The 15,977-nt window shown below is 27.9% G+C and overlaps 2 protein-coding genes across 2 annotated transcripts; both read left to right on the top strand.

Moving 5' to 3' along the window:
• Positions 1 to 86: 86 nt before the first annotated feature.
• LOC113365832 (eukaryotic translation initiation factor 3 subunit M) lies at positions 87 to 1,406 on the top strand. The gene has a single exon (XM_026607377.1). The coding sequence runs from the start codon at positions 210 to 212 to the stop codon at positions 1,368 to 1,370; it is 1,161 nt and encodes a 386-aa protein (XP_026463162.1). The 5' UTR covers positions 87 to 209; the 3' UTR covers positions 1,371 to 1,406.
• Positions 1,407 to 3,459: 2,053 nt separating this feature from the next.
• LOC113365833 (39S ribosomal protein L46, mitochondrial) lies at positions 3,460 to 7,775 on the top strand. The gene is made up of 6 exons (XM_026607378.1): positions 3,460 to 3,625; positions 3,693 to 3,876; positions 6,278 to 6,414; positions 7,029 to 7,171; positions 7,245 to 7,373; positions 7,586 to 7,775. The coding sequence occupies exons 1-6, from the start codon at positions 3,571 to 3,573 to the stop codon at positions 7,742 to 7,744; spliced, it is 807 nt and encodes a 268-aa protein (XP_026463163.1). The 5' UTR covers positions 3,460 to 3,570; the 3' UTR covers positions 7,745 to 7,775.
• The last annotated feature ends 8,202 nt before the right edge of the window (positions 7,776 to 15,977 follow it).

Genomic DNA, 15,977 nt, shown 5'->3' with positions numbered 1-15,977 from the left:
TAGCAAGTGACAGTTTCGTGGATTTATCTATGCGAATAAAATTACATAGCTTGAATATGAGCCATCTAAAATTTTTCCATCTATGGATCCACTTCAGAAATTTCTAACCTAAACAAATAGCATAGGTTGGCATAAGTTTCAACGTGTTGTGTTTTTATTTAATACTGAAACGTCGCTGTTATACTTATTTTTGATAAAAATAAATCAAAATGCAAGGTCCAGCGGTATTTATAGATTTATCCCTTGAAGATCAGGCGCAGGAATTACGCAAATATTTCAAAGGTATGGGAGCCGAAATCTCGGAGGAAAAGTCACCGAAAGGCATAGAAGACGACCTTCATAAAATTATTGCAGTTTGCGATTCTTGTTTCAAAGAAGGGAACGATGTGGAAATCGATGCTGTTCTAAATAGCATTGTGTCAATTATGGTTTCTATTTCTCTTGAACGAGGAGAAAACCTAATCTTAGCATTTTGTGAAAAACTTACAAAAGCGCAACAATACAATTTAGAGCAAGTAGCACTCCAATCTCTATGGAGACTTTTCAATAACTTAGAACAGACATCACCCAACCGTTACCACGTCTATTACCATGCTATTCAAGTTGCAAAACAAGCAAACGCTGTATCAGAAGTGTTTAAGAGTGTTGAAAATTTGAATCAGCATTTTGCTCAGTGTCCTCCGAGCACTGAACAAATGCAAAAATTATACAGGCTGCTACATGACGTTTTGAAAGATTCACAGAGCGAATTAGCATCTAAAGTTATGATTGAACTACTTGGTACATATACAGATGCAAATGCTTCATATGCTAGGGAGGATGCAATAAAATGTGTCGTAGCAGCATTAGCCGATCCCAATACATTTTTGCTCGATCCTTTACTTGCTTTAAAGCCTGTAAGGTTCTTAGAAGGAGATTTGATTCACGATTTGCTATCAATATTTGTTTCAGAAAAATTGCAAAGCTATATTACGTTCTATAAAAATCACAAAGAATTTGTGCATTCACAAGGTTTGAATCATGAGCAAAACATGCAAAAAATGAGATTGTTATCATTCATGCAATTGGCTGAAACTCATTCAGAAATATCTTATGCAACTCTTCAAGACGAATTGCAAATTAAAGAAGAAGAGGTAGAACCATTTATCATCCAAGTGTTGAAAACAAAGTTGGTGCGAGTGCGCATAGATCAAACTTCAAAGAAAGTATTCATTTCTTCCACAATGCACAGGACATTTGGTAGAGCCCAATGGCAAAATCTTAGGGATATTCTTCTTTCTTGGAAACAAAATTTAAGTGTCACACAAGAGGCAATGAAAACTGTTGCGCAAGCTCAAGTTGAAATTATGAACCAACAAAAAAACATTTAAATAATTTATATTATTAATTCAATTTGGAAAGTGAAAGTAAATATATTCTGTATTAAATGTATATAGAATTTGTTTTCTTATATTTTTGGTTTATGTATCTTAATTGATAATTAATAAAGATATTAAATTTTAATATAGGTCATAGATATGGTGTATCTAATTCAACATTTTATAAAAATACATTATGAACTATGTACATTACATTTGTTTTTTTTTAGATATTAAAAGTTCAAATATTCAAAAACAATACGTGATAAAAAAATTAAGTAAAATTAATTGGTAAAAACTTAAAATTTTTATTAAGCGTAATTGTGCTGTTTAGTTTTCGAAAACTAATTTTGAATCATTGCACCCTTTTTGATTTAATTATTTCACAAATAATTTATAATGTTGCAGTTGATCTCTTTTTTGCTATAATTCAGAAAAATAACTAAATTTTAATTTCATTTGACATAGGAAAATAATAAACAGGAGCATAATAAATTACAAAAATTATTATTCATTTTTTTAAAATTGAAAGTTTTTCAATATCCTTTAGGAAATTAAAAAAATTGCATTTTTTGAAATGCTTAATTTTGATTACTATGCTAAATTTTGAAAATTTCTTATAGATTGATTTAGAAATTATTTTTAGTTGCCTAAATTTTTTAATATATATATATTTTTCTCAAAATATATGGTTATTCATTGTTTTTTATATAAAAGTAGTTAATAGTGATATGTTCCAAGTCGAATAAAGTGATTCAAATTATTTGAATCAAGTTCTTAACAACTAGATCAGATTTTACTTGATTCGAATCAACTCGTATAAAAAAAATAACTACCCTGATTTTTTATACCAGCCAATTTGTCTGTCTGATATATGTATAAAAATATATTTTAATAAATATATATATTTTTATTTTGATATATTAAAATATAAAATTATTAATATAATAGATTTAAAAAAAACTATAATTTATCTGTGCCATCTGACTTCTGATCCAAATTAAAATAAACCGTATTCGTAGATTTTCATGCGAATCGTTCGATTTATACGACCAAAAGCTAATACAACACACAACCGAATCATCCGACTTCATTTCTACGACTTGACTTAATACGACTCATACGAATTATTCGACTTTCAAGTATATATACATTTTTTAAAATCGTTTTTTTTTTTTCAAAAAATCATGTTTCGAAATTTTCAAAAATATAAAAGTCAAAATCGATTTTTTTTCAGACTTCATTTATACGACATTAATGCGCTCATACGCCACTCATACATGCGCCACTCATACGAATCATTCGTCTTTTAAATATATATATGTATATACATTTTTTAAAATCGATTTTTTCCAACAATTTTAGAATGTTTCGAAATTTTCAAAAATATCAAAATCAAAATCGATTTTTTCAGACTTCATTTATACGACTCAACCCAATCGTTAGACTTGATACGACTAATACGAATCATTCGACTTTTATATACATATACATTTATGGGGATCAAGCTTGGCAATTGAGACAGAAACAAAATAAAATAAAATGACTTAAGTCATTTGTTAAGTCATTTGTTAAGTGACAATTGTTATTTTTATATCATGAAATTTTATAATCAATAAATTGTATACATTTTGTATACAAATGGAATTTATATTTTTATATACATAATTATTTCCATACACTTTCTAAAATCAAAATCGATATTTTCAGAAATTTCCAAAATTTCAAAAAATAAAAAATATCCTTATTTTTCAAAAATGTTCAAATATTTAAAAATATTTCAATATTTCTAAAAAAATCATATTTTAGCATATGCATATATAATAAATATTTATTACAGTATTTAATAATCTATTTTAAAATATTTGAAACAATTGTTATTAATTATTGAATAATTTTTATTAGTTATTAATATTATTTCTTGAATGTATATTTGGGGTCCGGGAAGTACTAGCAATTTGCATTTCTCCACCAGTTAAATTTAAAGTTTTTGATTTCAAATTCACACTTTTAAATCAAACAGTCTGGACTTAGTATCGTAAATCGCCGATAGAGTGAAGTATTAAATTAAAATTGACAGTTCCAATAAAAGTCTGAATTCTGAAATATATAATTCAAGAGAAAATACAGTATTAATATATGCTTATACATTCAAATAATGCTAGATATTCAATAAAACTTGTATCTGACTTTTGAAGTTAAGTGTAACATAATGTTGAAACTATCTCCTTTTATTTTTAAAACAAGCACCAAGCTTTTCATTACAGGTATTGTGCAACTTATAGGTTATAATTTGAGTAGTAAGGTTCATAAATTTATACATGACTTTTCTAGAATTTAGTACACAAGTTGAAAATAAACTGCGTTGGGATTTAGCAAGTGCGATTTGCTTAGAAAGGCTTCCAATAGTAACAAGAGAGCTTGGCCCTTTAGAGAACAAGTTTCAAGAATATCTCTCTACTGTTGAATTTGAGAACAGTCTTAAATCAGATTTCGAAATCAGGCGTGAAAATGACAAGTACGCACATTAAATAATAAATATATATATATATATATATATATATATCCTTTGAATATAAGCATAACATGAACTTGTTTTTATAACTGTTAATATACATATTATGTTTCAACTATGTTTCAACATAGTTACAGGCAAAGTACGGACAAAATGACATGGTGTTTTGTTCAATCGATATATATTTATTCAATGGTATTATAATCAGTATCAATGATTTTGTTGTCTTAGATTCGACTACCAGTAGCATGTTCTTTTTTATTGAGTAGGAACTATAATAACGAATTTATTAAAAAAATCATCTAATTGCATGAAACCATTTTGTTCACATCATATGGACAAAATGACATAAGTAAAGGATATGCTGAGATACTAATCTTCTTATATATAATAGTGGAGCTCGACTAAATGTTAGAGATGGTAAAACGTTAAAATGGCTGTATGGATTTGGCCAGTCTTAGTCTTGAAAAATTCGTGCTAATCAGTAGGTTGTGGAAAAGGTGAGGTATTATTTATTTAAATTTGAACATTTTTGTTGAAGCGTAATTTAAATGTCAAATGTTTTTGACATCTGAAAATCCATATTAAAAGTCTTTTCTTCTGTTGGTAGTTTTTTGGCATTAGTTAAAAATGTAATTATTTTGTAAAATACCTTTAAAATTAAAATAAGACATTAAACTAATTTGCCACCTGGCCGTTCCAAGTTACCTCGCCTATAGGGTAAAATGATCTAGATTGAAATGCAGCAAAAGAAGCACATTTCTACAATAATGAAGCTGGCAGTTTTACTGAATGTAGTCAGATAATTGTTTGTTTGAAATGTGTTATTTGTTGGGATATAATTGGTTTGGTGTTCATAATATAATTTATGAAATTTATGTCAAAGTCAAATTAGACCTTGGTGCCCCGCCCTGCTCTACATATATACTTTTTATTAAGTTTACTTTAATTCATGGAATGTTACTTGAAATTTTTCAAAAAGCTGGTCAAAGAAGAAATACATTCTCTATCTTTCTTTGCAGAAATTTGAAATGTTTGACTAAGCTCAGTAGTATTATTTATAATTATACACAATATCCAGAATTCAAAAAGAATCCGAAAAACTTAAAACATAATCAATATTCAATTGAATGGAATTTGTAATGATTATATAAGTCGAAAGACCAAAAAAGACTTGGATTGGATCATGCCATGTTTTCTATAGAAAGTGTATAAAACTTCCAGTTTGATTGTATTGACAAAATATAGACAAACTAATGGGGTTTATTGTTCTTATAACACCTCATTATTACACACTTAGAGTATTGATTTTTTTGATTCTCTAGATATTATTTTCATTATTAGTTATTCATCTAGAAAATACCTTACTTAGCAAAACAACATTTGCCGGATCAGCTAGTTTTAAATATATTAATCGTTTAGTCCTCTTCGAGTTCCAACCTTGGTTGGGTTCATAATGGAAAAGAGGTCTTTGCAATAAATGCAAGTCTCTTCTGTTTACCTCTGCATCTTTTGATCTGTTTATAGAAGTAGTTGGAGTGGAAGTAACCTGTTGCCTTTGACAGGTTTCTATTTTTTTTTCTTGGTCTTGAATGAACTACAATGTAGTGTTTATGAAACTATGTCATGTTGTTCATTGTTTGTCATTTTGTTCGTAAGTGCATAAAAATGAATATATTATAAAAATTCCATTAAAAAACCTTATATGCAATAATTATTATTGCAATAAAATTGATCAAAATCACTAGCACAGGCATGAGTTTGTTGAATTTTATTGAAATAATTTCAAATAACAGTAAATAAGGCTCCAAAAAGCATATGAAAAGCACCCTCAAAATAAACTTTTGAAAGGGCGAAACTCGTTAGTACTGATTACTCCGGCAAGACTGTGACAATGACGCTCGACATCTGACAGGATTATTTTTATAGCTTTCTTCATATTATAAAATCGTTGGAACTTTATTAGAATTACCAAATTTTTAAATAAGGCCAGTGCTTCATTTTATCCATATATACCATCTAGTCTTAATTATTAATTATTAAGTATTGTTCCTATATATTGAGAAAGTTATGAATATTCCAAATCTTTAGATAATTGCTAAAGTCAATGTTTTAAGAATGAAACAGTATCATTTAAGCAATTTACATTTAGCCTTTGTGCAGAAAGGCCATAGTTAATTTGGGAAAGAGATGGGGCATGTTATTTTATAATATACCTAAGGAAAAGTTTTCAAAGATCTTTATCTTATGATACTCAATAGATAAGATATAGTTTTTTTAAGAATGGAATCTTATATATAACTCAGTTTATGACAGCATTGCTATTTGATAGCAAGTAAATTAATTAATAGTTATCATTGTCATGAAACATAAATTCATTATTTATATTACTTTATTTATTAAGGAAACAAGCAGAATTGTTGAAAAAGGGTGATACTAGCGATATTGATTTAGATGCAGTATCATCGCAGACAGCTCAAGATTTTAAAGATGCCTGTGTTGAAGAACTCAGTAAATTTAAATTGGCACCAAGAGTATCAGGTTAGTTATTTCTAAATTATTAATTGGTTTGAACAAAAATGTTAAATTTAATAGTAATTATATTCATAAGTTTTTGAATGTAGGTATTTGTGTATATTTTGTTTTTAAAAATGTGGATATAAAAATTTTAATTCGTATTAATGTAGTAATTTTTACACCGGTTCTGAAATGGACAACGAATTAAACGGTAGTATTTAGAACTATAAATAAAAATACAAAATCTTCATATCGATGTCTTTCAATTTTCATTCAAAATTTGTTTAATTTAATTCGAATCAAGAATAAATTAAAATTTACATTCTATGAGGTTTGATTTAGAAGCTACTTCTAATAATATCGTTAGAACAAATATTCTTTGCCTGTTTTAAATTAGGTAAAATTATATATATAATAATTTGTACAATTTTATTTTTACTATGTAAACCAACAATAAGCAAATTGATGTTTGTCCAGAAATTACTCTGAAAAGTTTTAAAAAGTACTTATTTTTTAGATAAATTATTTTCTACCAGTTTTAGTAGTGTTGCTGGAAGGATTGACTTATTTATAATTAATTAAACTAGATGAAATTTAACATGAGCTATATAAGTTATTAAATAAATATTAACTTGCAGAAGCCGACAAAAAAAATGATTTGACTTCTACTGACCGCAAATTAGCCTCTTCCTTAGTTTTGCTAGTCAAGCAAAAACTTGGAGCCAAAGATTATTTTTTGATGCCTCAAGGCATTAGAACAGAAGGAGAAACTATGAAACAAGTAAGATTTATACAATTGCTAAATATGCTGCATAATATGAATACTTAATAATTCTGAACTAACTTGTTTTTAGACAGCGGAAAGAGTTCTAAAAGAAGCCTGTGGTAGTAATATTAAATATAGAATTTTAGGTAATGCACCATGTGGATTTTATAAATATAAGTATCCTCAGGATGCTCAGAAAGATGCTATTGGAGTTAAGGTAAAAATATATAGTTAAATATAAAGTAATAGTATGATTATTGTGAATAAATATAGTCTAACCTGATTTAGATTGCTGAAAAACATCTTGTCTAGTCTATTTGACGATGAGTTTTAATTATATTTAGTACTGAAAGTGTTTACAATTATTTACTTCATCTAATATTATAAAAAGATTATGTTTAAAAATAGTATAATATTTATAATTTGTAGGTTTTCTTTTTTAATGCAATATATTTAAAAGGATCTCTAGCTGATGATAAAGTTAAATCTTCTAAATGGTTGGACCGTACAGAGTTATATAAAGAGTTGCCAGAAAAATATTGTCGTAGTGTGAAACAATTTTTAATTGATGAAGATTTAGGTATATGAATCTAGCGCATATAAATCTAATAAAAATGTATATGAAAGATTGTATAATTATGTAAAACAAATAAGTTCTTATTAATACAGTCTTTCATTTGCTCATATTTTATCAAAACCTCGTAAAAAATTGCACAAGTTTAAAAATTAATAAATTCATCAAGCAATTACAATAATAGTGCATTTGACAACAGGTTAGTATATTTAAATAATTACACTTATGATTTTGTGAATATTTTCCATTCTAAGTAATACAATTTTATTTCAGGCAAATTGAAGATCTAAGAAAGTTTATAGTAGTTCTTGGTTATTTCATCTATGTAGAATTTACATACCACATTTCTTCTATACAGCATCAAAAAATAATATGCCAAGATTATTGCAGCAATTATATTAGCATTTTGAAAATTTGCACAGGTACATATAGAACTTGAAGTTAAAAATTGACATCAAATACTGAAAGTAATGTAAGACGTTGTTGCATTTACTTTTTTTACTTCTCTTTACAAAAATGATCGTTTTTGATAAAACTCAGGCCATGAAAAATAAAATGAAAATTTATTTTAGAACTTAGTTTTAAAATATGTTAAGTAGACATATTTTGTTGCGCTTGACAAAAAAAACGGTCTAATGACCACAATACCAAATATTTGCTATTTTTGTGTGAGGCAAAAGAATTTCAGTATTTGCATTAGAATTGAAAAAAATGCATATAAATTTGCAGTTTCAACCTTCTAAATGCCTTTGCATTTACATTTTCTTATAAGTCCGATTATATTCTTAACATTTACTACAAAAATGCCGTTCTAAGATCGTTAGGACTACCGGTCCTAACGTTTTAGAACTACCGGTCAAATGACCGTTTGCAGTAGGTTGAACAGTGTACACATTTTTTTCGAAAAATAAAAATTGGAAAAAACAAAAAAAAACATTGAAAATTGTATTATACTTACATATGGGGTGCGTTCGACTTGGACGCTTACGCGCTGCGAGCGCGCCGTGAGCGCGCTTTCATCGTTCGACTTGGCGCTGTGAGCGTGGCATAAGTACGCTCGTAGCACATCTATACCCTTCTTTTATCTATGGCTCGTAGCATCATCGTAGCATGTTCGTAGCACATATTTTGCGCTCACATACGCTCACGCCACAGAGGTAGGGCAGCGTGAGCGTGAGCGTCAGTTGTTTTTACTATCTGTCATTTCATTTGTTTATTAATTGTCAAATTCTTTATAATCCCGCAAAAATGGCAAGCTGTATATCACAATTATTTTTTAATATTAATATTAATATTGATTAATTTTAAATTTAATTAATTTTAAATAATTTTAAATTTTAATTTTAATATTACTATTAATTAAGCATAAGCTAACCAAATTTCATTCATTTATTAATTGTTAAATTCTTTATAATCCCGCAAAAATGCCGAGTTGTATATCACATTTTTTTTAGTATTAATATTCTTATTAAATTAATTAATTTTAAATTCAATTAATTTTAAATAATTTTAATTTTAATATTACTATTAATTAAGCATAAGCTAACCAAATTTCATTCATTTATTAATTGTTAAATTCTTTATAATCCCGCAAAAAATGCCGAGTTGTATATCACATTTATTTTTTAGTATTAATATTATTATTAAATTAATTATTTTAAATTCAATTAATTTTAAATAATTTTAAATTTAATATTACTATTAATTAAGCATAAGCTAACCAAATTTAATTTATTTATTTATTGTTAAATTGTTTATAATCCCGCTGAATGATCCAGAAAGTAATAAAATTTACACAATTACCGTTACCGCCAGTTGCCGCCATTTTGATGCTTATTGACGCTCACAGTTTCCAAAACGAACGGAATTTAGTTATCGATTCTGAGCGCTTATCGGCCAAGTCGAACGCTAAAAATTCGTGCTTATAAGCGTGAGCGCTCACAGCGCGTAAGCGTCCAAGTCGAATGCACCCATGAAGAAATGGCATACAGTTCGAAGACGATTCAATTACTTTTGATATGAAAAATACTAATCGAAATTTCAAAAACGGTCATTTGACCGGTTACGATAGGAATAGTGTTAAAACAGGTTGGAGCAAATATCATAAGATTCAAAAATCAAGATCTACAACCGTCGGATGCTATATGCCGCTAAATTATTTTTTATAATGCGTGTTACAATTGGTCATAAGAATGCAATTGCGAACAGGAACAAAACTTAACTACTTTACATAGCTTGCAAAAGTAACTTTTAAAGTGATACCAGAAGAGTTGAATGTAGTGAAGTCATCTAAAAGTATTTTTAAAATCAATGATTATTCAGTTGCCATTGTCAGTATAAATGGCAGTAAAATCTTGAAACAGGCCAGTATAAGTTAAAGTTCGACATATTCACCGGAATGCAAATATATACACCAATTTGTACAGGCGCCATCAAGTATATACAATTAATAATATTATAGATACTATTATTTTCATCATTTTGAGGAGGTAACAAACTGAATATTTTGCATGGAAAAATTAAGGTAAAATGTTTGTTTTATTCATTTTCATTGGAGTAAAACTGTTGAATATATTGATATTTAATAGTTATATTGAACAACCAAATGGAGTAAGGAAAAGAAAACAGAAGTCGGTTAAATCTAGATCGCATTCATAAACTTTGAACTGAAACCTGAAAACTGAAATTTAAAGCGGTATAGTCTATAAACTTTGGAGGATTTTTTAAAATCTAAAATACTTTAGATTTTAAAGGGCATGATTTCCTTGTTTCTTTCCGATTTATACTGTTTTTGAAAATTTCCAAAATATATAAAGTAAAAAAGCATGATTTTCTTGTTTCTTTCCCATTTATGTTTTAAAAATTTCGAGAATATAAAAAATAAAAAAAAAAAATATTCGGTATTTTGTAAAAAAAAGTTTAACTAGTCCGTAGTTCATGCGAATGCGGCATTATTTTAATTAACAACCTTTTTTTTTTGTTTTTTCAATCGAATTATTTGAAGAGCTAAGATCAGAGGCATGGTCACGTGCCAATTTTTTGCGATCCCGTCTTTATCACTTACGCTAGGATTAAAACTTGTTGACTGTTTTTAATTTTCAATTTTTTTTCTTTACAAATGTCTTTAAATCATTAATAACTTGCAATAAATTACGAATGGATAGTAAAAATATAGTTTGTCTTTAAAAAATCACATTAAAATTATGCCTCTACAATACAATACCCTCTTAATCATTTTTTGAAACAGCTTTCACTATTTTTTTTTCTTCGTTGCTCCATCATACCATTACTTATAAATAATAATAAAATAATTCAAATTATAAAATCTCGTACTTGTTTTTACAAAACCATGGTTATTTTAAGTTGTATTCCTGGAGTTCCCGAATTTATTATATTGATCGATTTTAATAAATAATTTAAAATTTGAATATATTTCAAATTTTTTGAAAAAATTAAAAATTCTGAACGTTTCTGAAATTATAAGTTCAAATCGATTTTTCAGTATATTACATTTTTTTTGTCTATTTGTAATATCTGAAAGGTAAAAAACTGATGCAAAATCTTAAATTCTTGAACAAAAAGTTTACTCTCGTGTATTTAATTTAACTATTATTAATACATTATGAAATTATTCTCATATTGCAGAAAACTATTCAGTAATTTAGAAATGAGCAAATAACAATTTAACCAATAAACCTGACCTTACATACATCAAAGATTTTCAGCGCTTTTTAAACCAATTAAATCGGTTGATACTTGTTCCGGAAAATATGTCTAAAATTGTATTTGATTTAACATACATTAATATAATTGATGCAAATGATGTAATATTCGATTTACATTGATTGTGAAAGAGCTCCGAATTTTAGAATGGCAGATGCGGGTATTTTGGAGATGCATAACAACAGAAGTGCACTGAGCATATATATTTATACACTGAACATTTTCATTGAGATTTTAACAATGTGTAAATATTTTTTTTTACTAAATTCAAGGTTTTGTACGAATATGTAATTCGAAAAATTTTCATCTCTGTGGTTAATTGTTTCTACCAATTTAAAAGCTTGTGTTAAATTTAAAATATTTAACTAACTATAATATAAAATAGATATTTTAAATTTATTCACATACATTGGTACTTAAAGAATTATGTGTGAGGCAATTTTCAAATTTTGTTCAGAAATTTAGAAAATTTACAGAGAGCCTTTAAGTAATTTAGCGTTTTGCACAAAGATACAAAAATAAGCGTAATACTTTGAGCAAGCTTTAAACAACTGAAATGATTCTTTTGATATTTTATTTATTAATATTCTGTGAGGTTCATTCATAATATATATACTTCCCAAAGGAATTTATATTTTCGCTAAAAACTAATTTGTTTATTTTATGTTTGCTCGACATATTTATTAGTTACATTACATATTTATTTAAAGGGACGTGAAATCTTTATTTTTAAAATAAACCGTTGAGAATTTTATCGTCAGAATTTTAAAAGTTTCTAATTTTCAATTCTTATTGATTAAGCCAATTATTTCCACACATCTGAAAGTTTTTGTAACTTTTAAGCAAAATGCCATGTACAACTAGTTGCTGGAGCTTTCTGCACAGTAATTTATAATTTTTTAAAGCTATAATAATTTGAAAAAAAAAATAGATTTCAGGGAGAATTTTGAAGTTTTTTCGTTATTACTAAAAAATCGACTTTTTTGTATTATTAGTTTTCTTTAAAATTTCGATTTTTTTAAAGTTTTATTGAAATTTTATAGAAATCTTGGAAAATTCAAAATTTCTTGATAATTTATGAAGTCCGTTGATCCATACTGTCGAAAATGACGAGAGGTCATTGGTTTAAATTTTAATATAAATATTGATACTCAAAAAACTTAAAATAAATTTTGCCTTCATTTTTCCTTGTCTATGATGGTATGGACTTGACATAGACAAATCGAAATCGAAAGTGATGAGAGTATCAAAACGAGATGATACTCTGAAGATAACAGTAGGAAATCGAGAATTGGAAGACGTTGATCATTTCAAATATTTAGGAAGCATTCTGATCAGAGACAGATACTGCACGAGAGAGATCAGGACAAGGATCGCAAGGCCCAAGGCGCCGTTCACGAAGAAAAAAGAGATTGATAAAGTGTTATGTCTGGAGCATAGTTCTTAGAGACATGGACTCTAACAAAAGCAGACAAGAAATATCAGGAGAGTTTTGAAATGTAGTGCTGGGCGAATGGAGTAAATAAAGTGGACTGAAAAGATAACAAATAAAGAAGTGGCGAACAAAGGACTTTACTGAGCATGATCCTGAAAAGAAAAGGAAACTGGATCGGACCCATTCTGCAAAAAGAGTGCCTCCTACACGACGTCATTGTTCCTACAGACGGTTGATGACTTACGTGGGAAGAGGAAATACAGAAAACTGAAAGCTGAAGCACAGAATCAGGAAGCATGGAAACACAAGTTTGGAAAGAAAATTCATAGAAACGAATATAAAGTGATTAATGGCCCACATGCCTTTGCTATGTTTACCCCCATCAATAGAAATCGAATGTTAATTGGATTATTGAAATCGGTTGATCCGCGCTCTCGAAATCGTGGACGAAAATTTGTATCCGATCATACATACATACTATAAACACACACACATATACATCCATTTTTTTCAAGGGATGCCAAAATAGATGTCTTGAAAACATCGATATGAAAAATTTTTCATTATCGATTTTTTTTGTTATTACTATAACTCGTCCTACGGGAAGTTAACAAATAAATTCTGAATAAAACTAAGTGGGGTGTATGGCATCGTGCCTTAAGGCAAATTGCTGGAACTTCCCGTACCGTAACGAAATGTTCGAGGAATATTGAATGTTTTCAAATAGATTATTTATTATTACTTATAGATTACTTATCATAAATATTGTAACATTGTCTAATATTCATAAGGATTATATAAACTGAATTGCAAAGTTGCAATTATTTGTTTAAAGTATATTGGAACTTTAGTCAGAATTAAAAATAAAATCTGAATTATTTTCGATATACAAACATTGAAAAAAAAAATTGAAACAAAAATATTTTTTCCAAAATTAATTATTTTGTTAAAACAAGCAGAAAGTTCTTTAAATCATTTCAATCGGACGCTTAATTCTCTCAAAAACTGCCATTTTTGCACATTTAGCTCTGTATCTTTGAAATGGCTGGGTCTGCCTTTACCATAAACTAATAACCACTTCTCCCAATCATTATAATCATTATAATTAGGGCTTCCAATACCGTACAAAAATCTGAATACCGGTATTCGATATTTGAAAAATGAAATTCCGGGATCCCGGTTTTAATATCGGTATTGTCGATGAAAAATTAAATAGTTATTTTTACTTACTTCAGTTGTTATATTGACATATTAACAAATAATATATGAAATCTAACAAATATTGTCCTGAAATGAGTACATATTATTGATTTATTACATAAGGAGTAGAAGTAGATAGAAACAAAAAACGTGTCAGTAAAAATATATATTTTTCTATGTTACATTTTACATTCTACATTTATAATAAGAATTTATTATTTAAGAATATATTTAAGAAAAGAATAAATTATAATTCATGGCTAATGTTTTGAAGAAACATAAACAATCAATTGTTTGATTATCAAGCGAGGACCGAATTTTATTACAAATATAACCAGCCGCCGAAAAAGCTCTATTCGATTTTACACTTGTTGGTACAATTGTAATTAAGAAATTATACATATTTTGTAGGTTCGTTCCTTTTATTCCTGTTTTTTCACAAAAAGTAATTTCATTTTTTATTTTTTGTTCTAGACTTGGAGTTTTTTTACACACACACGGGTGAAGTATTTATTTTAATATTTTTTAATTACACACTAACTTAAAACTTTGGTTTATATACTCACTTATAAATATCATAAGTTCAAATTAAACACAATATTCACACAATATTATAAACACACTATTCTTTATAATAAACATTTATTTTCCCGCAACTTTGAGATGTTATCTACACGAAATTTACACAACTGCCTACTTAGTTACATTTCGGCTTTATGTAACATTTTATTTAGTTTAAGGGAATTCCCTTGCTTTTGAATATGATCAATAGAATTTCTTTATATGTGTGAGTGCAAGTCAAGTTATTACCCGTTCGGATTTCTCGGGAATTACTGCGATGTGTGCAATTCATCGATAAAAGATTATTACAATGTTGACTATTCTTATGTTGAATGCAATACAATTGAGAATATGATTCATTACGTAGTGTGTTTCTACTATATTAGTTATTAATATTAACTAATTAAGCGTTGGGCCATAACAATACACTTCGCAAATTCTCAATATGATGTCAGCGACACGCAATTTAAACAACTGCCGTTCTTACTTATGTAAAATGATTTATATATAATAAATAAAGAATTATATCTCATCGATTTAATTATTATGTTTAAAAATCATTGATAGCGAATTCGATATAGGAACGAGGCACGTGAACGCATAATAACTTTTGTAAATGAACCCTTTTGAATGAATCGCTTTATCTTGCCGACACTGCTTGTCGATGTGTCACACTCAACTGATCGTCGGCAATACACAATACATAGTTTAGAAACTAAAACTTTATATGTGTTTTGCGTAAGTTGAATTTTTGATAGAATACTAGTAATACCGTAATACCGGTATTATTTGCATCAATACCGGTATTGAATACCGGACAAAAATCGTCCGGGATTCCGGTATTCGGGATTACGGAATTCCGGTATTGTAAGCCCTAATTATAATGATTGGGAGAAGTGGTTATTAGTTTATGGTATTAGTACTAGTATTATTATTAGTATACTATTGTTGTAGTATATTAGTAGTATACTATTGTAATAGTATTAGTATACTATTGTAGTAGTATATTAGTATTAGTATTAGTATACTAATTGAATATTTTTAGATCATTCAAATCGGATGCTCCGTTCTCACAAAAACTCGATTTCTATTTTCTGCTCTTTATCTCCGTAACGGCTGGACCTGCCTTTGCCAAAAACTATTCAGCATATCTCCCTATCAATAGGAATCGAATGTTTTTTTAATCAATCAAATCGGTTGATCCGTGCGCCCGAAAACGTGGACGAAAAATTGTATCCATACATACATACACACACACACATCCATTTTTTTCTGATTATGAGGTATGCCAAAATGTTAGAAACCTTTAAAAGGTCGAGAAATGCAAA

This window comes from Ctenocephalides felis, unplaced genomic scaffold (assembly GCF_003426905.1).
Source record: "Ctenocephalides felis isolate EL2017-DRISC unplaced genomic scaffold, ASM342690v1 CF-g0.4_SCAFFOLD_01170, whole genome shotgun sequence".
NCBI lineage: Eukaryota > Metazoa > Arthropoda > Insecta > Siphonaptera > Pulicidae > Ctenocephalides > Ctenocephalides felis.
The sequence above is the reverse complement of the archived record's forward strand: the minus strand, read 5'-3'. Positions and strand labels throughout refer to the sequence as shown.